At 34.4% G+C, this 25,277-nt stretch overlaps 2 protein-coding genes and 1 pseudogene across 4 annotated transcripts in view; 1 reads left to right on the forward strand and 2 right to left on the reverse strand.

Moving 5' to 3' along the window:
- Nucleotides 1-25,277, forward strand: part of ARL13B (ADP ribosylation factor like GTPase 13B) — a 63,973-nt gene that overhangs the window by 14,529 nt on the left and 24,167 nt on the right. For 2 of the 3 annotated variants that reach the window (XM_006926251.3, XM_006926252.3), the window contains exons 2-3: nt 952-1,022; nt 7,313-7,562. In XM_006926251.3, the coding sequence (XP_006926313.1) occupies nt 952-1,022; nt 7,313-7,562 (321 nt within the window). The remainder of the gene's footprint in view (nt 1-951; nt 1,023-7,312; nt 7,563-25,277) is intronic. The other variant, XM_025042502.1, reaches the window with a different exon arrangement.
- LOC112474480 lies at nt 15,392-15,510 on the reverse strand (annotated as a pseudogene).
- On the reverse strand, nt 16,492-17,512 carry STX19 (syntaxin 19). The gene has a single exon (XM_006926250.2). It carries the CDS (start codon nt 17,387-17,389, stop codon nt 16,505-16,507), a length of 885 nt encoding a protein of 294 aa, XP_006926312.1. The 5' UTR covers nt 17,390-17,512; the 3' UTR covers nt 16,492-16,504.

Here is a 25,277-nt window from a genome sequence, read left to right on the forward strand (position 1 = left end):
GTTTTGTTTTTTAACCTTTCTTGGGATGATTGCCGGTGAAGAATAACTGTACTTGGCGGAAACTCTGACTCTACCCTGTTGGAGTGAGGCCCTTTGAAATCCATGATGTTAATGGATGGTCTCAGCTCTTATATTGTACTGTGGTTTAGCCTGGAACAGAAATGAGCTTTAGTGGTGGACTGAATCATCAAGTAAATAGAACCAGTATAATAGGTGCGTTCCTTTACACCTGTCCCAGGTTTAAGAAGTTCCTAGGATTTAGGTGAATTAGGTTCTGGTTCTGACTTTGTAACCTACTCATTGTCTTATGACTCTGGGCTTAATTTTTTTTCAGTTGTAAAATTGAACTAGACTTTTTTTCTGACTCTGTGATATTTAGCTATATCATCAGAAACATTTTAAGCTTTATAATTGTAGACCTCTTTCAAAATGTGTTAGCACTTATTAATCATGTTACTATATTATATTAAAGATTTATACTTGATAAGGTGCTGTACATAGCTGAAAACAATTGAGCACACAAGTAGTATCTAGAATTCTTTTCTTACGTAATTTCACAAGAAAAAACAGATTTGCAATAATCCTTAGAATTCAGTTAACTGGAAAATTGAGTCTTTAGCCATGATAAATAACTCATATGTTAGAATCCATCTCCCTCCTTCCATTTCTCTCTTTTTTTTCCTTTTTCTTATTTCTTTTCTATCTTTTGGGTTATCTATTGTATAATTTCTCCTTTTTGGCTTAGAGAACAAAGGATGATGCTTGAAAGGAATTCTTCATGAATTTTACTTTTTCAATATATATTTTATTCATCGTTTTACCCCACTATCTAGCAGATTGTCTTGTATATAGTAGATGCTCCTTTAGTGTTGCTTGAATGAATGAATTTGCTTTTATTTTTTCCCAATATTGAATTAATTCAGAAAGTGATTTTAAAATTTTTATTCTAAGAAAGGTGACTCTTGTGATGGTGGGACTTGATAATGCTGGTAAAACGGCAACGGCAAAGGGAATCCAAGGAGGTAAGCTGAAAATATTTATTATTAAATTATTTTGAATTATTTATTTATTTAAATTGCTTTATTACGTATTCATTGAGTACAGATAGTGTGCACTCCATTACTTTATAGTCTTACTATACTTTTGGCTAATGTGGTAAATAGACTCAGGTTTAATAATACCAGCCTATTATCATGTTTCAGATTTGAATAAATGCAAAGATGCAGAGGCTCATTGAGGTCTTTTATCAGTAATAGGGATCACATCTGTCTTCTAGTCCGCAGGACGGAAAAAGTACAAAAAAAAACCTGCCCCTGTCTTTAAGGATACCCGTCTAGTTCCACTTAGATTTTCTTAGCCTGAATTTAATCACAAGGCTACAACTAAATGAAATGGAGGTAGAAATATAGTTAGCCAGCATAGCTATCTTGACATCTCTTGATTCTCTTTTTCAATATGAAATGCAATTTTTGGAGTTATGTTAAAGATAGGTCCTCTGTGTCCTTAAAGGGTTTTATGTCATATATATGACAACTCATTGGATGGTTTTATTTAGTCTTAATCAGTGCTTTGGTCTACAATATAGAAGTAACTGCTAGTGAGTTTTTTTGTGTACCCAGATGATGTAGCACAAACCAGACGTTTTAACGGTAAGAATTGAGAGAAAGCCTGACATGTATTTGTTTCTAAAAATGGATGTTGCAACAAGATACCATGCATACAAATAGTTAAGGAACTTTTATTTATGGAAGATTATGAAAGAAAATTAACACCTTACAAAACTTGCTGTTGGAGAAAAACATTTCGTCACCCCCAGTTTAACTATGTAACATTAGATGTAAATGACTTATTGTTGTCTGCAGATTCTTCTAAAGCCTTTTTGGTACCCTTCATGCTATCTCCTAGGTTATATCCTCCCATATACTCACTGTCATCATCTAAACCAGGGCTTGGCAAAATTCTGTAGAGAACTAGATAGTAAATATTTTGGACTTTGAGGGCCATATGCTTTTTCCCAAATATACAAATCTGATATAGTAGTTTGAAAGCAGCCATAGATAGTATATAAACAAATGAACGTGGTCATGTTCCAGTGAAACTTTGTTTATGGACACTAAAATTTGATGTTATAAATATTATTCTTTTGGGGTTTTTTTTTTTGCAGTTATTTTAAAATATAAAACAAATTCTCAGCTCGAGGGTCATATAAAAACAGGCGGTGAGTCAGATTTGGCCTACAGGCCATCACCCCTTATTTAAACATCTTCCCTTCTTCCATTTCTTCATAGTCTCACATTAAAGGGAGCAGAATCTAAGAATCTGCTAATCAGATCATCTCATTTGTTGTGTGTACTTAGAATATTCTCTTTCCATTAGGCCCCTCCTCTTCCAAATTCTACCTTTATCAGTTTCTTTATCTAAGTTTAGAAAATGCTCAAGATGTCATATCATGAACAGATAGTCAAAGCTGCCTTCAACATTGTGCTCCCCTCTGGCTCTTTGTTTGTTCTTCATCTCATATTTACTCTTCAGCCTACCCCAGTGATTTCTTACCTTTTTTCTTTAAAAAAAAAAATTCCGGTTATGTAGAACTACTTCAAGTTTTCCAAATTGAGCCTTTTCATGCCTTTGTATTTTTGTTTATGCTCTTCCCACTTGTCTTACTAGAGAATATCTACTTATCTTTAAAGATAGAATATCTACATATCTCTAAAGATGTATTTTTGTCATATAGTCTCTTTCTTTATGAAGTCCTTTGCGATCACTTGCTGCCTTCACACATTACCACCACCAGCAGGAGAATTTACAACTTCCTCTGTTTTGGCCTGCTCTTAACCTAGACCTGCTTGTGTCACTACTTAATTGCCCTTTTGTTCATGTATCTCTTCACCTCTCCAGATGGTAAATTCCCAAAGGGTAGTTTTACTCATTTTGATGTCTCAGTTCAGGCCATGAACTTGTAGAAGGCAGAGTTCTTAAAACATTTTGCCCATGGCTTCTACTCTTCAACTTATTCTTGGCTCTTCTCTGTTTGTTTGTTTTTGATGTATATTTTTTACATATATCTGTTTCTTCTCTAACAACATTGCCGTTGTCTAAATTCAGATCCCTACTGTCTTTCATCTATAATGTTATTATAGTTTCCTAATATAAGAGTACTTTTCCTGTCTTGAGCTTAACTTCTTTCAATCAACTTCTCTTTTTCACAGCTGTCAGAATGATTGTATTAGTTGGATATAGGTTTGGTTGTTCTAACAGAGACCTAAAATAACAGTGGCTTAACAAAACAGGAGTTTATTTCTTTCTCATAGCAATGCAGGCAAAAGTAGTCTAGGGCTGGCATAGCAGCTTCATGGTATTAGGGACTCAAATTCCTTCTATTTGCTTTGCCATTCCAAGTGTTCTCCCATGCCTCACTGGTCCAAGGTAGCTTATAGCTATATGTGCATTTGAGCAAGAAGGAAGAGGTAAAGGGCAAGGGGAGGCCATCCCCTTTTGCTTTAAGTGTATGACCAGAAGCCACTGCATCACTGCAGCTCACTTGCCATTGACTAGAATCAGTGGTGTTCTGGAGCTGGCTCCTACTTGTGCTTATTGGCTCATATCAGTTAGTGAGAACCAAATAGGCACATCTCTTACCAACTCTGTTTTCAGGTACCTCATGTTGGTTGTTGGAAATTGGCTATAGTGTGGGTATTTACACCATGGAAATTGGCAAATCTACATATCAAATTTCCCCAACTTGAGTTAAACATTTAACAGTGCACCACCAGCACATTACCTAGAACCTATACACTACTAGCACACTCTTAGAACCTGTTCTCGCAGCCACTCCTAGCTGCCATATAGACCAGGGATTATATTCTTTATCCTAAAAGGCTATGTGCTCAGCTGAAAAATCCAGGATTCTCTGACTGTTCAATGCTTCTTCCTAATAGTTCCTAAAGAACTATTGGTATTTTAGATGGGAAAGTTCTTTGTCTAAATTGGCCCCTAGCATTGTTGGATATTAATACATCTTCATTTTTTGTATTTATTTGTTTATATATGTTTTGTTTTTTTTTTAACTTTGTGTAAGAGCTCTGTAAGATAAGATGGATTTTATTAATCTGTATATCTAGGACCTTTCACAGTGCTTAGCATATAACAGTTGTTCAATAAGTAGTTATTGATCATATATTTTCATATTATCTTACACTCTCTAGAGATTGTCTTAACATATACTTTACTGAAATTCTCAGGATTGTGGACCATATTTCTTTGTATCCCTGGTTCTTATATGATGCCCAAGCTAAATAGGCCTTCAATAAATGTTTACAAACATAGATGGATGGATAAGTATATGGAAGGACAAAAAGAAGGATGGATGTAAAGACAGCAGCTTCAGCTATCTTAGCAGCCTAGTAGTGTAATATTGAGCCACTATATGTTTTGTGCTGAATGCTAAGGATGCAGACATAGGTCCCAGCAAGAAGACAGAATTTATGATAGATGGTGTAAATTATACTAGAAGTAGGAAGGAATCATCAGAGAAGGATTTTTAGAGAAAGTCGTAACCTGAACATTTAGTTTTGAGTTTTGAAACACAGAATCATGAGTAGGAACTGGAGAAAAGAATGGAGAAGTAGGGGAGGGTATTCCATGTATCAAAAGAAACAGGCTTTTAAAGTCCTGAAGACCTGGATTTGATTCCTGGCTCTGCCTACTGTGTAACCTTGAAGAAATTAATCTGAATTGCTTTCCTGGGAATCTTGCCATCATTTTATCTGTACTTACGTTACTCCCCTGCCTAGAATGTTTTTTTCCCTTTCTTTGTTATAATTTTGTAGCTATTAAGACTTCACTCCCATTTCACTTGTCTCTGAAGCTTTCGTATACCATAACTCACCCCTTCTTCCTCTTTACTCTTTTCCTCACGAATGCCTTCTATCTTAGTTTGGGCTGCTATAACAGAATGCTATAAACAATGCTCTCTGTTTTAGTTAGTTTGGGCTGTTAATACCATAGACTGGGTGACTTAAACAACAAATTATTTCTCACAGTTCTGGGAGCTGGAAGTATGTTATCACGGTGCCAGCATGGTCAGATTCTTGGTGAAGGACACTCTTCCTGGTTTACTGATAGCCATCTTCTCACTGTGTCCTCAGGTGGAGGAGAGAAAGAGGAAACAAGCTCTCTTGTGCACTTTTCCTTTCATGGGGGGCTTCACAAACCTTATCACTAACCTAAACCTGATTACCTCCCAAAGGCCCCACCTTCAAATATATTGGGGGTCAGGGTTTCAACATAAGAGTTTCATGGGGACAGAAACATGCAGTCCATAATACCTTCACACTAACCTCTCTAGACTTTTTCATGAAACATATAGGTTCTTGTGCTATTCTTATTAATATTCTATCTGTATTGTGCTGTGTATTCTCTAAAGACAGCAACCCTATCTTATTTACCTTTGCATCCTAATGCCTGACGAAGTCCTGGTACTGAGAAAGTGTTCCATACATGTTAGTTCTCTTACTCCTACTCTAGCATAGTTATTTATTTTCACTGATAATGTCCTGGGGGTATCTCTTAAATCAGACTTCAAGCCTATTTTAACTGTGGAAATCAGTTCTGGCCTGGACTAGATTCACATTTTTAAATGACTAGTGTAATCCTGTTTTTGGAATATCAGACTGCTTTATATTGCTTCTAAACTTGCTCTTTCTCTGTCTAAATAAGGGAGGTCTTACAAAAATGTGACTCGTAATGTCTCTGTTAACTTTGTAGGAGCTGTGTATGTGAACTGCCCCCAAGTGCTTGCTGACAGGGAGTGGTATACTGCACGTCTGTTTCTCAGTCACACCTGAGTCTGGAAGCTAATGCCTTTCGAATTAGTCTTTGTAATAGCAAATATAATTTGTGATTACTGAATGTGGAATAAGACCCTCTAAACTAGTGTTGGTCACTAGAGCTTTTTGCAGTGATGGAAATGTTATCTATTGGCTCTGTCCAATAGAGTGAACAACTAGCCCCATGTTATTTTGAGCACTTGAAATGTAGTTAATACAACTGAGGAACTGAATTTTTAATTTTAATTGATTTAAATTTTAAAAGCCTCATGTAATTTGTGGTCATTCAGCTGTAAGCAAAGCACCTTGGAATAATATTTGTTGTGGATTCCAGAGATGAAGAGAGAATGGAAGGACAAACATGAAGTTTGAACTCTTCTCTATAACTATTGAGTCACCAGGTTCTATTACTCTTTCATAATGTCTCTCTTTCTGTTCTTCTCTTTTTATTTTTATACTTCTCTGAAAAGTGGCTATCACTTTCATTTCCATCCAGTTCTAGAGATTTTTGCAAAGATGAACCTTATTAAAGCACTACTTTAGTCAACTTAATTATATTATCAGTCTGCTGAGATACCTTCTGTGGCTCCCAATTCTCTATCTTCAGAACCCTCTTCAATCTGCACTCATAGTTGTAAGGGTTTGCTCCAACCACAGTGTTCAACTTGTTCATACTTCTTGCCTTTGCCATTTCTGTTACTTAGATAACTCTTCTGTCTAAATCCTCCTTAGCTTTAAGGCCTAAGCCCAGCTTCTAGTTCAAGTCTTCTTTGAACCTTAGTGATCCATTTAATATCTTGTCATTATCACTCCTTGGCAGTTATATACATCCTGAACCTTCTTTGTGTTGTCATATACAGAAGTTAAAAAAAAAAAAAAATTCAATTATAAATTTATAGAAACATCCAAAACAAGTTCCTGTAGGAATTAAATCTACTCTTTATATTTGTCGGCTGCCTTCACAAGTCTATTCCAGTTATAGCTTGAATTCAGTTAATTAAAAAAGAGTGGTCCTATTCTTCATAGCTTGTGTTCAGTTCTTTTAAGCTATTCTGTAAATGTTCAGATTTTCTTTATAACTCCACACAAGTTGTAATGGTCCCTGGGGATGTCTGTGGTGTTACAGGGTTGAAATTTTTATTGTTTGTAACTTGGAGAGTTAATAGCCTTAAAGGCAAAAGTTTATTTATTCATTCTACAGGTACTTATTAAGTACCTGTTATATGGTAGGCATTATTGTAGTAGATGGGGTTATAGCAATAAAAACAAAAACAGACAGGAATTCCTACATGCATGGATATTTAATAGTATCCATTCTTCCTCTGAACCAGTATGCTTAGATATAATGCTTATTTTGTAAGGAAATAATTAACATTCCATTTAGTACTAAAGTATGATACTCTTTATGACATTTAAATTATGAAGTTAAATTGTTTTTAATTTAAAGTCTAAAGATTTTTTTTTATATATATCATTTGAAACAGAGTATCCTGAAGATGTAGCTCCTACTGTTGGATTTTCCAAAATTGACCTTAGACAAGGAAAGTTTGAAGTCACCATCTTTGACTTGGGAGGTGGAAAAAGAATTCGAGGAATCTGGAAGAATTACTATGCCGAGTCCTATGGAGTAATATTTGTTGTGGATTCCAGTGATGAAGAGAGAATGGAAGAGACAAAAGAGACAATGTCGGAAGTGCTAAGACATCCTAGGATATCAGGAAAGCCTATATTGGTGTAAGTAATGTTGGTGTTATTGTAAACATAGAGACGATGGCATTAGCCAGTGAAGAAATTTACAGAAGTTACAAAATACTGTGAATAAGCTAAAATAGTCACGCTCTAGTATGATAAAATGTATGCAATTAACTAGGAGTCATTAATATGCCAAGGCCTTGTTATAATGCTCTCCATAGGGATTAGGGGTTAAGGCTATATTATGAAGAAGCCTTATAATTATTATCTCCTGGGTAGTGAAATATGAACTCTTTATTTGATAATTTATTTTTTATCAAATTTTGCATTTTGAAATTGTTTAACAGATTCTAGAATGTTTTTTAAATTTTTTCTCTTTTAATAACTAATTTATATTTTGCCTTTGTCCTTTTTTCCTTGAAGAGTATTCTTATTTGAAAGTTATTTAAATAGTTTATTCTTCTAATGGCACATTGATTTCTCAATTTTTACTTTTATATTTCCAAATTAAATATGAGATCTCTCACTTAGCCATGTGCTTATATCATTTTGTCCAGCTGCCTAAACCTTTTTTAAAAAACAAAGTGACAAAGGACTTTTGCATTACCTGCCCTCATAACATTTCTGCACAGTAAACACCAGATGGTGGTATAAGTACAAGACATGGTAAAGTGAAAGTAGTTTGCTTTTAAAATTGGATGTAAGTTGGATGTGTGCCCTTGTCTTGTCAGTTTCCTCTCATTCTTGAGATTCTTACTAAGCATTTAAAAAATTTCTTTCATTGGTCCTCAGTAGTAAATGAACATTTTAAAATGAGAAAGTTTGGAAACTCTGATTACAAAAAGTAAAACTTTGTTGCATCATTTATGGTAAAGCTTATACTGTTTAATTTTTATGCATTTAACCAGTCAGAGAAGTTATTTGATTTATGTAACTTACCTTTTTGAATCTGGGGGAAACTTTAATAGATATATAGGAAGAGTGAAGTTCGTTGAACCCCATAGGCTAAATTAGTCTCTCAAATGTTTAAGTAGAAAACCAATGACTTCTAGAGTAAAAAGTATTAATGACTCATATTCATTCGTAAAGTAATTGTGTATGCCTTTTTTTAACCTAATAGTTATTTAATTAATTTATTCTTTTATTTCATACATGTGCTAATTCGACAAATATTTATTGAGCATCCACTGTGTGCGAAGGATTGTTCTGGTGATAGGGATGCATTTGGGAACAAAAACAATTAAAATTCATGTATGAGCTCAGAAACCCATATTCTAGGGAGTGAGACACGCAATAAGTGTAATAAATAAATTATGTTGTACTTTAGGTGATAAGTATATTGAAAATAAAGCAGATAAAAGAAGATTGGGAATCTTATGGTGGTGGTGGTGGTAAAAGAAGCATATTACTCTTATAATTAGGATAAACATAGTAGATGTTATTGAGAAGATGACACTTGAGGTGAGAGAGTCAGTCATGCAGATAGATGCATGTGGAAAAGCACCATGGCAGGAACACACAATTCATAAGTGACTACGGTGATTACTGAGTAATCAAATAACTGTCAGCAAGATATCTGCTTTAAGTACTGTCACTTCTCTCAGCAAGTGAATTTCCAGAATAGGGGGAGGAAAAAAAACGCCACAACTAGGGTGATTGCTTCATCATTATAATTGCATAATCAGTGAGATCTCACAGACATGAGAAGTAATTATGGATGGTATAATATGTTTATGAAATATAGAATGGTTTACCATGTGACCACTTTTTCTCACTGGAGTTTTACAACCATAGAATTTTTATTAATAAAGGTAAACTACCTTTTGAAATGAATGTGCTCCAAAAAATACAATATGTACAAAAAAGTATGTTCTTAATAAATTTAGAAGGTATACGAAAGAATGAGTTAAAAAAAATGATTGACCTACCATGCAAAACTAACCACTTCTAACATTTCGATGAACTTTCTGTGCATATTTTTATAAAACGTGAAATGTATGTGGTGATCATATATTATATAAAATTTGATATTCCACCCTTTTTTATGTTTATAAATCCCTCTTGAATATCTACTGCAGTCCCATATTTGGAAGTTCTCTTGTTTACGTTTTCCTTTCTAAACTACAATTAATTTCTCTTGTTGATGTTACTGTTTGAATATCATGTGAATATCTTTACTGCTCTATATTCCCTTTGGTATTATCTTCTTTCATCCCCTCCTCACCTCTCCCCTGTATTACTGATAGCAAAGGTTTCTTAAAGAGTCTTCCTCCTTCCCAGCTGGCTTGTTTATCCTCCAGGCTCTCTACATTCCTAGCAGGAGCTCTTTATTTGATATTTTTCAAACTACAAAACTGGTATGTGCTTTAACAAGTGAAATAATACAAGAATATAAAAAAGATATGAGTGTTCTTTTTAAAATCCACATTTGATCATTTTAGTACTCCTCTGATTTAAGTCCTGTATGTTGCCTTCATAGCTCCATGAAGCTAGGGAATTCTGTTTTTTAATTGATATAACTCTAGCACCTAATAGGCACGACATTGAAAAGTCCACTAGATAATAAGTGGGAAGGGCCTCCAGCAGAACCCTTACTAAGCTCAGTGCTAGGGGCTGGTGGGCTGTGGAGAGTATGAGGAGGGTACCTGAATTAGGAGGCGGTCTATAGTTCTCTCGTTGCACACAGATTCCTGCCCATAGACGTCTGAATCTCTCAACTACAAAATCCAGTGTCAGCATCTTGTCTGAGCTTAAACTAGTTGATTTAGGTCTCACAAAGCCTCTCACAACTCACTTAAGCACCTAGATGACTTTCTTTTCCCACCCTCTAATAATAAGCAAATAGAGAACAAACACAGACCTGTGAGAAGATTTATTCCTTCAAGAAAGGAAATAAACCTGAAGAATGAGAATCTTGTCTATAATCACAAAATTACAAATTGATAGAACCGGATCCATTCATGCTATGGAAAATGGATTAGGTGACCACAGTAGCAAACTCTGGACAATCTGTCTCTGCCAGACTTGCTTCTGCACAGCAGCCCGACAGCATATGTCCTCTCAAATGAAGCCGCAGTCAAATTTCACTTTATGTCGTAGATTTGAGTGTTCTCTTGAAAAACGAGAATCATAGACCATAACTAAGCTTCTGTTTTTTAGCTCAGAAGTTCTGTTTGGCAGCTCTATAGCATTTACCACTTAATCAGCTTAATATTTTAAATTAAAATCTCTGAAATAAATGGTGGAAAGTTGAAAAATTGTGTTTAGACAGAAGACAGATTCTGAAATTTGGATTCTAAAAGCTAGTGTGAATTTGTTTATGATCTTGGCAAGTCACTTTACTTCTTTGGACTTAATGGTAGAACGTCTCTTCTATAATAAAAACTGTAAAATATTGTAATTCTTCTTTCATATTCAGCTGTATATAATAATGGAAACCTTACTGTAGCTATACCAAGAATCCATTTTAGTAAACACATAAAAGTGATTTATATTCCTTCTAAAGAGAGCAAAATTAGATGTCATGCAATCATTCTGCTCTGTTGTTGTGTTAACCTGTTTATTTACCTAGAAAGTCTTTTTCTCTCATAGCTACTATAGAGATGAACCTATACTCTGATTAACTAAGGTGTAAATTATGTTATCTACCCTCATGGCCCTCCCCACACTATTGCTTTAACCATTTGTAACTTAATTTAAAACTTAAAACTAGATAATCTTGACAGATAAAGAAGACCTTTCCAGGAGAAAAAACTTTTGCTGTTATATACAGCACTGAAATTAGCAGTAATCCCAAATTTGAAGTTCAACATCCACCATAGAAATTTTTCATTAATAATACAAGGTACTCTTTGTTGATTACCTATGGAAAGAACTGAGCTGGGAGATATTTTAAACATCTTTACCTATTGAAATTTTCAGCAGCCCAAGGTTACATTGATGTTATAAGAAGGCACATTTCTCCTGCCTAGTAAAGTCTTGAAAGTTGGCATCAGGGAAATAGTAAATTACCCTCCCTTTTTATAGTTGAACCCCCTAACATTTATCATTGGATAACTCTGGAGATCCACAGGCTAAAATTTCCTCCCAGGAAAATAACAGTTCTACTTGGGTTAGCACACTCGAACTCTCGGAATGGTGCCACTTTCTCATTACACACTGTCTGCCTTTCTGTGGAGTTATATGACCTAATTTATCTTTTGGCCAAACCTCACAAATTGGATGTTTCACAACAGAAGTGATAAATATAGAGAAGTTTCACTCAGGGAAGAAAACATATCTCTGATCCCATCTTACTAGGCGTTATGAACATTTCCATAAAAAAAAAGAATTTTTTGACCTGGAAGTCTTTGCACCACGGATGGCTTCCCAGGACACTCTGAAATCACAAACAATTCTGAGTGCATATGCATTTTTCTTGGGAGCAGATCCTAGCTCTCATCAAATTCCGAAAGGATTTCATGACCAAAAAGTTAAAAACCATGACAGCTAGTTTCCATATTAGGAGAAACAATAATCAAGCTTTTATTATTGCTCTTTCAATAGGGATATTTGTCTCCAACCTTTATATGCCTACTAGACTCACCTTTCTTCTAGATAATATTACAGGAAAATGGTAGTTTACAAGTTTTTTTAAATCATATTCTTTATTATAAGTACACTAGGTTATGGATTTTCCTAATACTGATTTTGAGTCAAATGTACTTTTGAGTCAAATGTACTTTTACTAAGTTAGACCTTTAAATAATGATAGGAGAACCTGGGTCTTTTTTAGAATCCTAGACACCTATTAAGTATGAAAGTATGGATTACCTATGTCACTAAATCACTTAATCCTTAGATATAGTGGTGAGTCCCCTAATTTCTATTTTTACCATGTGAAACCTCTACTCACTGTATTTACAGGGTCCATTGGCTTAAGATGTCTCTTTTTCAATGGAATTTTACCAAGCTGTCATCTTCATAAACCTTATTCAGTTATACAGTTGACTCACCTCCAAACTTTCTTGCTGAGGGCTCCTGTTTGTCCCTGATGGCATCCATCTTCACTCATAGCAGCTCTAGTTTACAGTGAAGCTTCTCAGCTGGTTGACTTCCTAGGTAATTTATGCACAAGGAGCTTTCTGAAGTTCCCATCCTTCCCCTCCCATGCCCCAACACACTCTATTTAATAAAGACAAAATACCAAAAAAAAAAAAAAACTTCTGTTGGCTGTGTCGTTAGACAGCAAGTTGTCTAGGGAATACCTACATCAACCCAGGCCTCCTGAATTCGAGAGCATAGGGCCAGGGATGCTTCTGATTTTTTTCGCAGGTTTTCCAGATCATTTTGATGTATAGCAGAAATTGAAAATTACTAGTCTAGGGGCAAGTGTGGGCTTTGGAATCAGACAGGCCTTGGATAGCTTACTTAAATCTTTCTGAACTTCTGTATCTCTACTTGTAAAAAAGGATTTTAATACCTACATTATCACGTGAATTCCAAGTAATGTGTTTAAAGCATCTAGTGCAGCGTTTTACTAGTGTTCTATAAATGTGATGATGGATATAAATAGTTATTGTTGATGATATGTTGTGTCCAGGTAGAGATCAATTAGGAGATCCACTTTTAAAGTCTCATCATATGTATCCAGACTACATGAAGCTTTTGATTACAGAAAATAATATTGTTTAGTAAGAAAATGAGCCCAAGTGCTCATATTTTTATTTTTAATATTGTATACTTTCAGAAACATTAGATTACTAATAGTATGCCTCCAATGCTTGAGAATTTTTTTCATTAAGGTAGTAATTTTCAGTAAAAATTACTACTTTTAGTGCCTATTAAGTGTATGAAGTATAAAATACACAAAATGTTCAGCAACTAATTAGTTAAATATCATGTTAGTTTTGTTGCTTAGGGTGATACAATGATTTTAAAATATAACAATGAAAATTGTGTGTGCTACATTGCTATGAAAATTTCTATGAAATCTTGCTTTAAAACCACTATGTATAGATATAAATGCTAATAGAAAATCATTTTACAAATCCAGCTGGATAAAATTATGCTAATGACTATTACATGGTAATTAATATTCTTAGTTTTCATGATAAACAATTTAGGAACAATTATAAATAAGCATCCATAGATAAAAGGATATAGCACAACTTTAGAAGGGACAGAAGAAATATGTCTGTCACTACCTGATTAGTTGGGAAGTTTATCATCAGTTCTAAATTCATCTTTTTTATGTTTTTTAAACATTTGAAGCTGACATATGTGAAACATCTTTTCAGTAATGCTTGATAATTGAACAGTGGAAAGCTCTTAAATTTCTTTATATTTTCTAAATGACAAATTATTTTATGGTATTAAGATATATATGTATATATATATTTCTTCTACCATAATCCTACTGTGCTTTTAGTTAGTAATTTTGCCTCATTGTTCTTTGAAGAAATAGAAACTGTCACATAGGAATTCTCTCACTTTTCTGCCACCAAATTTGCTCAACTATCTGCCTTTATACCTAAACCTTGCCTTCTTTCCTACATATGGAAGAATTGTTTCTGCTCCTATTCAAGGCCAGCTTCTCCATTTGTACTCCAGATTCCAGCCCTTTCTACTTTGGTGTATTATCACTTCTCTCTCTTATTTCAATTCTGTGGATCATTCCATCAGCAGAATGTGCTCGTGTGTTTCTTAACTTTATCATGGAATCCTTTGACTCTGCAGTCCTCTCCAGCTATTGACTCCTTTTTATAATCCTCTATTCAAATTTCTGGAAAGAATTCTTCATATCACATTCTTTCCTCAATATATTCCACTTGTGCTTAAACACTCTTCTTTTGCATTACAGCACATTTCTTGGTTTTCCTCCTACTTCACTGATGGTTCCTTCTTAGTTCCCTTTATTAACTCTCCTTCTGCTTTAAGTCTAAATTTTGGGATACCCCAGGTTTTTTTCTGGCCTATAGTTTTTTTATATATACGTACTTTTAAGTGAATTTAAATACCATTTATTGACTCAAATGACCCAAATCTGTACTTTTAGCCCTGACATCTCCTAAGAGCTGCTACTCACATAACTAATATCTTAGAAACCTCACCTTGGACATTTTATTAGCATCATAGATTTTCTTGTTCAAAATAGGATTCTTAATTTCTTCTCACCCCCACCCCTAGTTCTGAAACCTTCATTTCTGTCTTTTCCCATCTCAGTAAATGGCAATATTATCCAATCAATGTTCAGTAGTTTCTACCTCTTAAATCTCACAAGTTAGTCTATTTTTTTTTTTTTATCACCACTGTATAGTATATACAGTAGTTAAGAGCTGGTTCTGGAATCATACTGCCTGAGTTCAAATTCTGATTCTCTAGATAGAGTTTCTGTGACCTGGGACAAAGAAGGTTGCTTAACATTGCTGTATCTCAATGTTCTCGTTAAACTTGTAAAGTTATTAGAATAATGCTGAGACATAGCAAGTTCTTTATTAATCTTGAATATTAGTACTGCTGCTATCCCCATCACTTTCATTTTCATCTTAGTCCAAGTCTCCATCATCTCTTACTGGGACTACTACATTAAACTTCTAATTGTTTTCTATACCTATATGTTGTCCTCTACTCACCTGCCCTAAATCCATTCTAACTAATTCTCCATACAGTAGATGGAATGATTTTTATCAACTATAAATTATATAACATTATTCCCAGGCCAAAACCAGCCTGGGGGCTTTTCATTGATTATACCTGCTGTAAACTTCAGACTTACTCTGAACTTTAGCCCCCGCTGACTTTTCTTAACTTCATGTCTTACCTCATTGCCCTTTTGCTACTATGATATAGCCGTACTGCTCATTTTGTTTGTTTGTTTGCTGTTTTTTTTACGCCTACAGCACCTGGTCTTCCTAGGTGGTCTCCCATTCGAGTACTAACCAGGCCCGACCCTGCTTAGCTTCCAAGATTAGATGGCATTGGGCGTGTTCAGGGGGGCATGGCCATAGACTTTTTTTCTTTTTTGAATGGAGTAAATTATACCCTCTTCGGAGTCTTTCTACTCTTTGTGTCCTGTGCCTGGAATATACCCACCTTTATCCTCATCATTCATATCTTCACTTAATATAACTTTTGAGAGAGGCCTTCATTGACCACCCAACCAAAAGTAGCCACCTTGATAGTCTCTATCTCATTATACCCTCATTTTAAGTCTCTGCTGAGAACTTAAATAATCTAATATTTGTATTTATTATCTGTTTTCTCCACTAGAATGTGAATTACAAACCTCTACTCTGTGAGTTCAAACTGTATTCCTAGCCTGTAGTATAGTGCCTGGCTTTACAATAAATCAATGGAGAAACTTTCAAAACTACAATTACCTTTGTTTTTTTTTTTTTTTACTTTATTTGCCAACCCTTCTCATCTGTAATACAGAGTGTCCTGAATGGACCTGAGTGTCTTAATTTACCTTCTTAGGCCTTAAACTAGATTCAGCTCCCAGTTAACAACTAAACTATTCAGGATTTGTTGACCACTGAGTTAACTGACTTATCTGAGCATAAAAGATTTAATATGGCTTCTAGTTTAATTTTGCTTGATTATAGCATTCTTTGAGGTCCTATTTTATATAATTCTTAACTACTAAAATACTCTCAAATGATCCCAAAAGGATTGTTTAAGTAGTTGTCACTTAATAACATTCATCTCATAAGGAATTGGGCATTACAAAAATACACAATAGAATGTGATACCTGATTAGAAACTTAAGATCATTCATCTCATTGTCAGTAGTTAATCTGTGAGTTTAAAGGCAAATATACTGTTTTTAGTTCAGTAAATGAAGACTTGTTTTATGTTACTGGCTCCGAAGTTTCTACAATTCTAGTGGGTGAGGGCTAAAGGAGAAAGGTATGTGAATGGATCTACGAAATGAAGAAAAACAAGACACTGAAATATGGGACATTCTTCATTCTAAAGCTGGAAAACTTTCTAAAATAGCTTCTTTATTTTGAGCCATAGCATGGACAACACCAACAACACAATACCCTACAAGGATTTCTTTTTTTATATTTTACAGCTAGTCCAAATTTCTCTTTAGTGGTGTTAACATATTCTTTCGTACCATTCACTATCATTTCAATATTGTTGATACTTTCTCCTTGTTCCTCGACTAAAAGAGATATCTGAATGAAAAGCTCCCTTAAATCCTTTATTTGGTTCTCCAAATTAACAAGTTCCTTGTGTCTCTGTTCTATCTCTGAGAGTTGTGCTTTAGTAATATTGATTTCTGTAAGCAAGCTTTCATTAAAAACTTCCCATTTTCCTTGATGAAGCATATCATTTACTTCTTCTTCAGGCACTTCTTTTCCACAAACTTCAAGCTGACGGAAAATAAATGTCTTGCATTTCTCTTGCTTTGCTGTTATTGTGTCATTGTATATAAACATAGTTTGCTGAAAATGGCGGAACATCGTAGCATGCTGAGATTTAAGTATCCTTGTGACCACTGATGATGGACCATTTTCAGCCTCTGATTTTTTAACTTCTTTTACTAAATCATCCAAACCTCTATTAATGTGTTCTGCTTGGGTTTTTATCTCCTTTGTAATGCTAGACTCTTTCTTAAGTAGACTAAACCTTCTCATTGAAGCCACTAGATTTTTCTGTTGTTGCCCAAATTTTTGAACATCGTCTGTCAAATCGTTAATACTTTCCTGTAGTTTTTGAATTTCATGTAGGTGTTTCTCAGCTACAGGCTCTCTCTCATAAATAACAGCTTGCTGCAGAATTATTCCTTGTTCCTCTGCTTCTGTAGTTGATATTTGCCTGTCTCCTGAGAGTTCAATTTCCTTTGTTCGTTGCTTTAGTTCTTGAAGTCGGTCCTTCATCTTCTTTTTCCTCCTAAGAAGAAGCAAAAATGATTGTGGTGAACAAAGAAAAGTTTGGTATTTTCCCCTGGGTGCAGTTGGTTTCACAGAACTATATCTCCCAGGAAAAATCTTCCTAGTTTTCTGAAGAGGTGAAAAAATTAGAAAAATCAATTAGAATTTCTTCATAAAGATCACAAAAATAGGAAAGGTAGTGTAAAATAATTTGTAAATCTTTGCATGATGCGGGGCTACTATGAGCCCCATCCGGTTGAGCGAAGTAGCTGAGAAAATGGTGATATAGATTTACAGTTGCCTCAGAATAAGTTTTTGTGCCAGGATACTGCCACACAATAGATTTTTCTTGCTAGAGGAAGGTATATCTCAGAATGGAAGATTTGACTTGACTGTATCTTCAACTTTTAAAATTAAAAGAACACTCTAAAAGTGCCATATTACTAAAGATGCTGTTCCCAGTTAATTGGTCTATGTAATGTTAAGAATATACTCATTTTGCTAAATATGCATAATTTAGTTAAAACCATTGTAGTGACAGAGTAGATTTCATATGAGGGCTTTAAGCAATATAAATAGTGTTGAATTTATTTTAAATTTTCTGAGGCTTCCTGATTAACACATTATTTGATATATTTTGTTTTCTTATTCATTGCGTACATATGAAAATGTATTCTTAATCTGATTGTGTCAATTTCTGATTTTTACCATTCCTCTGCAGATATATCCAGACTGTCTTAGAACAACAATTATATTAAGTGATATTTTTATAAACATGAGAATGAATATATTTATATAAAATTTTATTTTGGAGATGCTGATAATATTGACATCACATCTTGTGTTTGTAGATATCCATGGGATCAAATTGATGTACATAATTTATATATAGCGAGATATATATATATGTATATATATATGTATGTGTATATATATATATAATGATATGCCTACATATCCAAAATGAAATGATAAAAAGCAATCTTTGCTAATAAAATGCTTTATTTTCACAGAGCATCTTGGACTTAGAACAGCATTTAATAATGTCTTTCATGATATTTTTTGCAGCCAAGAAGCTGTTAAGGGAGTTACAAATAGTTCATTGAACCACACATAATGTCAGTATCAATCAGGGAAAAAGGTCTGTAATGTTATGTTGTTATGCTATGAGACTCAGTGTTTGATTAAGTTTATGCAAATATTTTTGTCAGTGATTTGCATGTTGTCATAAAAGTCATGCTTATCAGATATGCCGATGGCACAAAATTTGGGGAGATCTTCATTATGGTGAAGTACAGAGTTGGGATTCAAAGATTAAAATAACATGGAACACTATACTAAATGTAACAAAATATTTTTAACTGGGGTAGATATAAAATATCATACCTAGTTGTTTAGAAAATACCTTCACATCTACAGAATGGAAGGCTTTTGCATTTATAGCAGTGCTTATGAAAATTACTGGAGATTTTAGTTAATCACGAGCTTTCTTTCAGAACTATTAGAATAGTCATTATGCTTTCATGAATAACGGTGTGATTTTAGATTGACTAAGATATTCATTTCACTGACTCTACGCCAGTCAAAGCAAATGGGAGAGGAACTGTGTTAAGTTTTGAGTCTCTATTTTGAGATGAAAATTTATAAATTAAGAATTTTCCAAACTGACTTAGAAAAGATGAGGTTGGAAGAACTGTTGAAAGAAATGATAATATTTGTCCTGCAAAAAAAAGATGTAGGAAATAACCACAACTGTTTTCTAAAATGTATAGGTCTGGATTTATACAAGGAATTAGACTTACTTGGTATAACTCCAAAGGGCAATGGGTGGAAATTACATGAAGAGAGGTTTAATTTAGTATAAAGAAGACTCTTCAAACAAGTGGAGCTGTCCCAAGATGGGATTAACTGCTTCATGAGATAATAAGCTTGCTGTCACTGGAGATGTTCAAAATGTTCTTGAATGATGACCCAGTCAGGGATGATGTAGAAATGATACCTGCATTGTGTAAATGTTAAACAATGTCTTGATAATATTTCTTTGGTTTCAAAAGACTGACATTTTGTCACATAATTACTGACGCTTACTATATGCAAAGATTTAAGTGATGTAATATAGATTCAGTAATACCTGTCCTTGAATAATTTACTATCTGAGGGCAGATGGACCAATATACAACTAAAAGGACAAATGTTATAATTTTCAATCCTGATAGATCAGTTAGGCAAGGCCTCTCTAAGGAGGTATTTGATCTGTGAGACCTAAATGTTCAAAAGATGAAAAGCCAGGAGAGTCCATCCTGTGTATAAGAGATGGGGTGCCATGGCAATGAATGGCACTGATGTGTTGTAAGAACAAAATGAATGTTTGCGTGAGATATAAATTAATGTGAAGAGTAACACAGGAATAAAGAAGTCAGTAAGTGAGACAGGGATCAGATCATAAAAAGCCATGTGGGCCAAAGACAGTTTAGATTTTATTCTATATGCAGTAGAAGACAAAGAATAAATAGAGTATTGATATATGATTTATGTTTTTAAAAGATCACCGTATAGAGAACAGTCCCCAACCTTTTTGACACCAGGAACCAGTGCTCCTTTAAGAATATATGTCCTGATGATCCGAGGTGGAGCTGAGGTGGTAATGCTAGTGCTGGGGAGTGGCTGCAAATACAGATGAAGTTTCTCTCTCTCTCTCTCGCCTGCCACTCACCTCCTGCTGTGCGGCCCAGTTCCTAACAGGCCACTGACCGGTACCAGTCTAAGGCCCAGGTGTTGGGGACCCCTGGGGTAGAGAATAGTTCTCTGAGGTGGGGAAAATAGTTTATAAGCGGGATGAATGATAAAGCTGGGTAGAATAAATGGGAACCATTCAGGATATATTTTGGAGATAGAAACAATAAGACTTACTGATGATATTAACCCATCAGCAGAACTTACCACCATCACATCTTAAATCACTTTCAAAGTGTTTTTCTCCTGGCTTTCCTCTTACCTCTTTGACTCCTCCTCATTTTTTTTTTTTTTTTTCCTGGTTTCTTCTCATCTCCCTCACCTCTGAGTTTTGGAATGTTTCAAGGCTCAATTCTCTTTTTATCCACCATCATTTTCCAGTCTCATGGCATTAAGTGCTCTGTGGTAGCTGATGACTCAGTTGTTTTTCCAGTATAGACTGCTCTCATAACACCTATATCTATTCAACAGCTCCATTTGAATGTGTGTCAAAAATAAGCTCCTGATCTTCCTCCCATCTCCCAAATTGCTGCTGCTTCTCAATAAACAGCAACTGTATTCTAGTCCCCAGACCAAGAACTTTGGAGTCATTCTTGACTACTTTGTTTTGTTCTGCCTCCCTCCCTCTTCCCTGTCCCCGCACCACATTTCCCCCTCCCCCCCCCCACACACACATCCAAACTATTAGCAAATATTGTCAGCTTTTTCAAGGTATATCTGGATCCAGCCACCACTCACTACTTCCTGGTCCAAGTCACCATTTCTCACCTGAATTATTGCAGTAGTCTCCTATGTGGTCTCCTTGTTTCCTCCTTTGCATCCCCTTCCCCTTTGGTCTTTTTTCACGCAGAAACCAGAGTTAAAATGTAAGTGAGATCATGTCATCTTTGTGCCCAAAGCCTTCTTTTAGTGTTATCTCTCAGGATAAGCCAGAGCCTAAAAGGCCCTATGTTACTTCTCCACCCCTCTCTTTAATCTCTCTGACCATACCTTCTACAACTCTTCACCTCCATCTGCTTCAACTACATTTTGCTCCTTGCTAGTCCTCACATAAACCAAGGACTATCCTGCTTTAGGGCTTTGGACTTGCTGTTTTCTCTGTTTTGAGTGCTCTTCCCCATGTAGTGCTGACTTATTCCCCCATCTTCTTTAGGTCTTACTGACACCCTCTCAGTAAGGTCACCCTGTCTGGAACTGTAACCATGCTTCCCAGCTTTATTTTTTTCCATACCACTTTTCACTATTTAACATACTATATATTTTTTGCTTCTTTATTATCTGCTATTTCCCCCAAATATGAGCTTTCTGAGGGCAAGAATCTTTATTCATTCTGGTGTTACTAGCACCTTGACGAGTCTCATTTATTCATGTTCTGATATTAAGCTCTTGATACCTCATAATTTCTTGAGAACTTAATACATGCCAGGCACTGTTCTAAACATGTTGTATGTTCTTTTAAGAACTCAGAATTAGTGTTACTATTATCTCTATTTTAGAGATAATGATATTAAGACTTGAGCTTAAGTAACTTAACCAAAATGTCAGCTCATGGTAGAGTTGGTAGAGTTGAGATTCAAATTCAGGCAGTCTAGTTTGAAGGACTCTGCTATGCTATAAAGCTTTTTTCAACAGTTTTGGGTTCTCTATAGAGATCAGCTCAGATGAGTTCTGAGAAGAGGCAATTAGGTAATTGAAGTGGTTGGGAAAGAAGCTGGATCACAAGGAATAAAACCTTAAAATCTGTTTTTGGTGGAAAAGTTCTTTTGTAGCTATTAACAGTTTTCTCTGGAACATTTCTTGTGTACTTGTATTGCTGAGCATTTTAACTACTGGTTGGAAACTTTTAAGAGCAAGATTTTTTTGCCTATAATGTTCCTATAGTTTTCTGCTGTTTACTTCAAATATTTTAAATACTTAAGTAGCTTGAATTGTTTTATTTTACCATTAATTTGCATAGTAAAAGTAAAAAAATGTTAAAAATTTGCAGCCTGTGTATAAGAAGTCTCTTATACAAATAAGAGACATCTAAGTTGGGAAGGGCATTCATGCCCTCTCTCTCTACCATTTTATTCCACCTTACTTGCAAGGAATAATTTTCTACCTTAGGAACAGAACTGACTGAAACTATTGGTTTACTAAGATCTATGGGAAAAAATAATAAGTTACAGTTTTAATCTGGAAAATTTGTAAAACGAAGATTAGTCAATGAGGAATATAAGAAGGAAATTTAGATAGGACTGCAAACTTTGAGAGTTGGAAAGTAGATCAATATAAAACACTTAGTAGTTATTGATCCATATGTTAGGCATGTATTCTAGGAGTATATTTCTTGGCCTTCCTCCTTAGCAAATAAGCAAAATAGAGAAAACATATATAATAGTATGTGAACTTACTATTTTTATGTCCTCTATTAAAAAGAAAACAAGGTGATTTTAATTGAGAAAGATTTTAATACAAGAGCAACCAACTAAATGTGCAGAAAGTTTGATATTCTCATTTTTTATATCCTTTTTCCTCCTTTTAAACTATAATAAACAAGTTAATTTATAAGTATATGTAGTTTTGCATATTGGGTAAGTTATTTATAATTACAGTTAATTGTAATTAACCTAATGTAGTTCTTAATATAAAATTCAGATTTTAAGAGATAAGTTATAAAGAGTTTTAGCTTTATAAGGTAATTTAACCTGGAATTTTAAAATGAGTTTTAAATGTTAAATTTATGAAAAATTCTTCCTGGTCCCGTTTTATCATTTAAGATATGCTTGATTATGCCAAAGTGATATCTAGTCCTCAAATCTTGGTGGATTAAAACAACACAGATGTAGTTCTTGCTCACATTTCATGTCTGTGTTCCCATCTTAGTCACTCAGAGACCTAAGCTTCACCGTTTTGAATAAACGGTAGGTCATCAAAGTAGCTAGCTGGAAGTACCAGCTAGCTACTTTTAATGTCTTTGAGAGTCTCTCAAAGACATTAAGAGTCTCTCAAAGACATTAAAATGCTGTAGCCTGAAGCTATGCATGTTACTTTTCTTTACAACTCCGCTACCAACTAGAGAAGGGTGGCAGTGATGTGTAGCCCTCCCTTGTTCTCCAAAGGAGAGGCGAACCTGGTTTCTTCTACATCCATTGTATATTATAATTTGATTCCGGAAAGAATCTTTAGAGGTTCACTAATGAATTTCCTAATTTTTCTTATTGAGAATCACGTTAACTGTTTTACCCAGAGCTTCTTAGTAATAGTACTGGTATAATAATGAAAGCTTCCTGGCTGTTGGACCAGTGATTTCCTTTCATGAAATTCTTGGCCTTTTCTCTTTATTCTCAGTGTTCTGAAAGTTTGCAATAACATACCTAAGGTTAAGTCCTTTTGCATAATTTGCTAGATATTTAGTATCTCTTTTCAATCTGAAAATTCATGTATTTAGGATTTTTGGGGGGAGGGTCCTAATTTTTTAAAGAACTTTATTCTTTGTATGATTTTCTTTGAAGTTCTCTTGTTTGGATGTTGACTTTCTTAACTACTCCTCTAATTTTCCTAGTGTCTGAAAGGTAAAGTGACTTGCCAGAGACAACACAACTTAAAAGTGGCAGAGCTTACATGAAGTTGATGTGTATCAAGTAGTGTGTTATGTTATTAGTATAAATACTATGTTTAAAAGAAAAAAGTTCTTGTAGGAGGTAATATAGCATATCAGATCAGATCTAAAATAATTACGTTGTTTGCAGCTTCATTAGGATCTTTAACATATATCAGACCAAATTAAGAACTTTACAATTGAGAAGAAAAGGAATTAGTTCTGACCTCATAGACATAGTGTCACAGAGAGTCTCTAAGAAATTTTGAATCTTATCCTTGGAACCATGTAGAGACTGGGATTTTTATATTTTCTTCTGCTTTAACTCATAGTCATAGGCTGAAATAAGATAGATAGGAGGTGAGGTATACTTCATTCTTGTTTGTGTACACTGAGTTCTGTTTCCTATTGTTGTACTAATCTGTTATGGATTCTTACAATTACAAAGTATTTAACAGATATGCAATTTTTTGTACTATTTTTTTTAAACTTGTGTTTCTTATAATATTGGAAAAAGAAAACAGTAACAGTATCGGATACTCAGATGAGAATGGAGGGATCAAAACAAAACATTTTGATTTTTTTTATTCATGAGAATTAAGTCCTATCTAATGCTTAGTAACGGCTAAGAAGCATTTAACAGCCTTTTAATTTCACAGGTAGTGTCTCCAGCTTTCTGTTTGGTAACATGATAGAAACAAATCCTGAAACAATCCCCTCTAACATTTTTATGAATGGATAGTTTTTTTTTTTTTTTAATTAGAAATAAATCACCAATGCCATCAAAGCCTTTTTTTTTTTTCCCTCCTGAAGTATCATAGTTTGTTTGTTTTTTTTGAGAAATAGAATATTTCAAATTGATACTGTAGCACAGTATACCTTTGCAAAATGCTTTTGGGAAGGTGTTTTACTGTCACCGATTTCAGGAACCAAGATATTCGACTCTGACCCTAGCACCATTTGTCTTTTCCTGGGCTCCTGTCCATAGAAGAACAATTTCCTGAAGTAGTACCATACCTTCATATTTGAATAAAAGGTACTTTAAGGAACTCTTCAAAATATATTGATATGTTTTTTATATTCATTAATCTTAATAAATTTACTAGAAAAAACATTTTGAGTCTTTTTCTATAAATCTCTATATTTTTTTGATATTATAGGAAAAACAGTCATATTTTTAGTGCTATATATCATGGCATGCATATTATAGTAAATGATGTTTATAAAAAATCAACTGTAAATATTAATTGTTCATCTTGGTTTATGGATCCTATGTCTTCATTTATTTTATTAATATTTAAAGCATATTTATGTTAAAGATCCTTTACATTATTAGGTTATTTCTGATTTCTGAGGAATAAATTTGTTTGTTGTGGCCATTGACTGTTTCTCTTGGTGGTGGGCAGGTGGATTTAGTGAACTTTGAAAGTAGTTTATCTTCAATGAGGCATTATACAAGAATGCCCAAAGTGCTCTATATTGTGTATATATTCTTAAGACATTTTTGTCGTCACTACTAGGGACCCATGGAGTTTGCCTATGGTAGCCCAGGCAGTGAAAATATGGGCCTAATGCCCCTCT

This window comes from Pteropus alecto, unplaced genomic scaffold, assembly GCF_000325575.1.
Source record: "Pteropus alecto unplaced genomic scaffold, ASM32557v1 scaffold239, whole genome shotgun sequence".
Taxonomy (NCBI): Eukaryota; Metazoa; Chordata; class Mammalia; order Chiroptera; family Pteropodidae; genus Pteropus; species Pteropus alecto.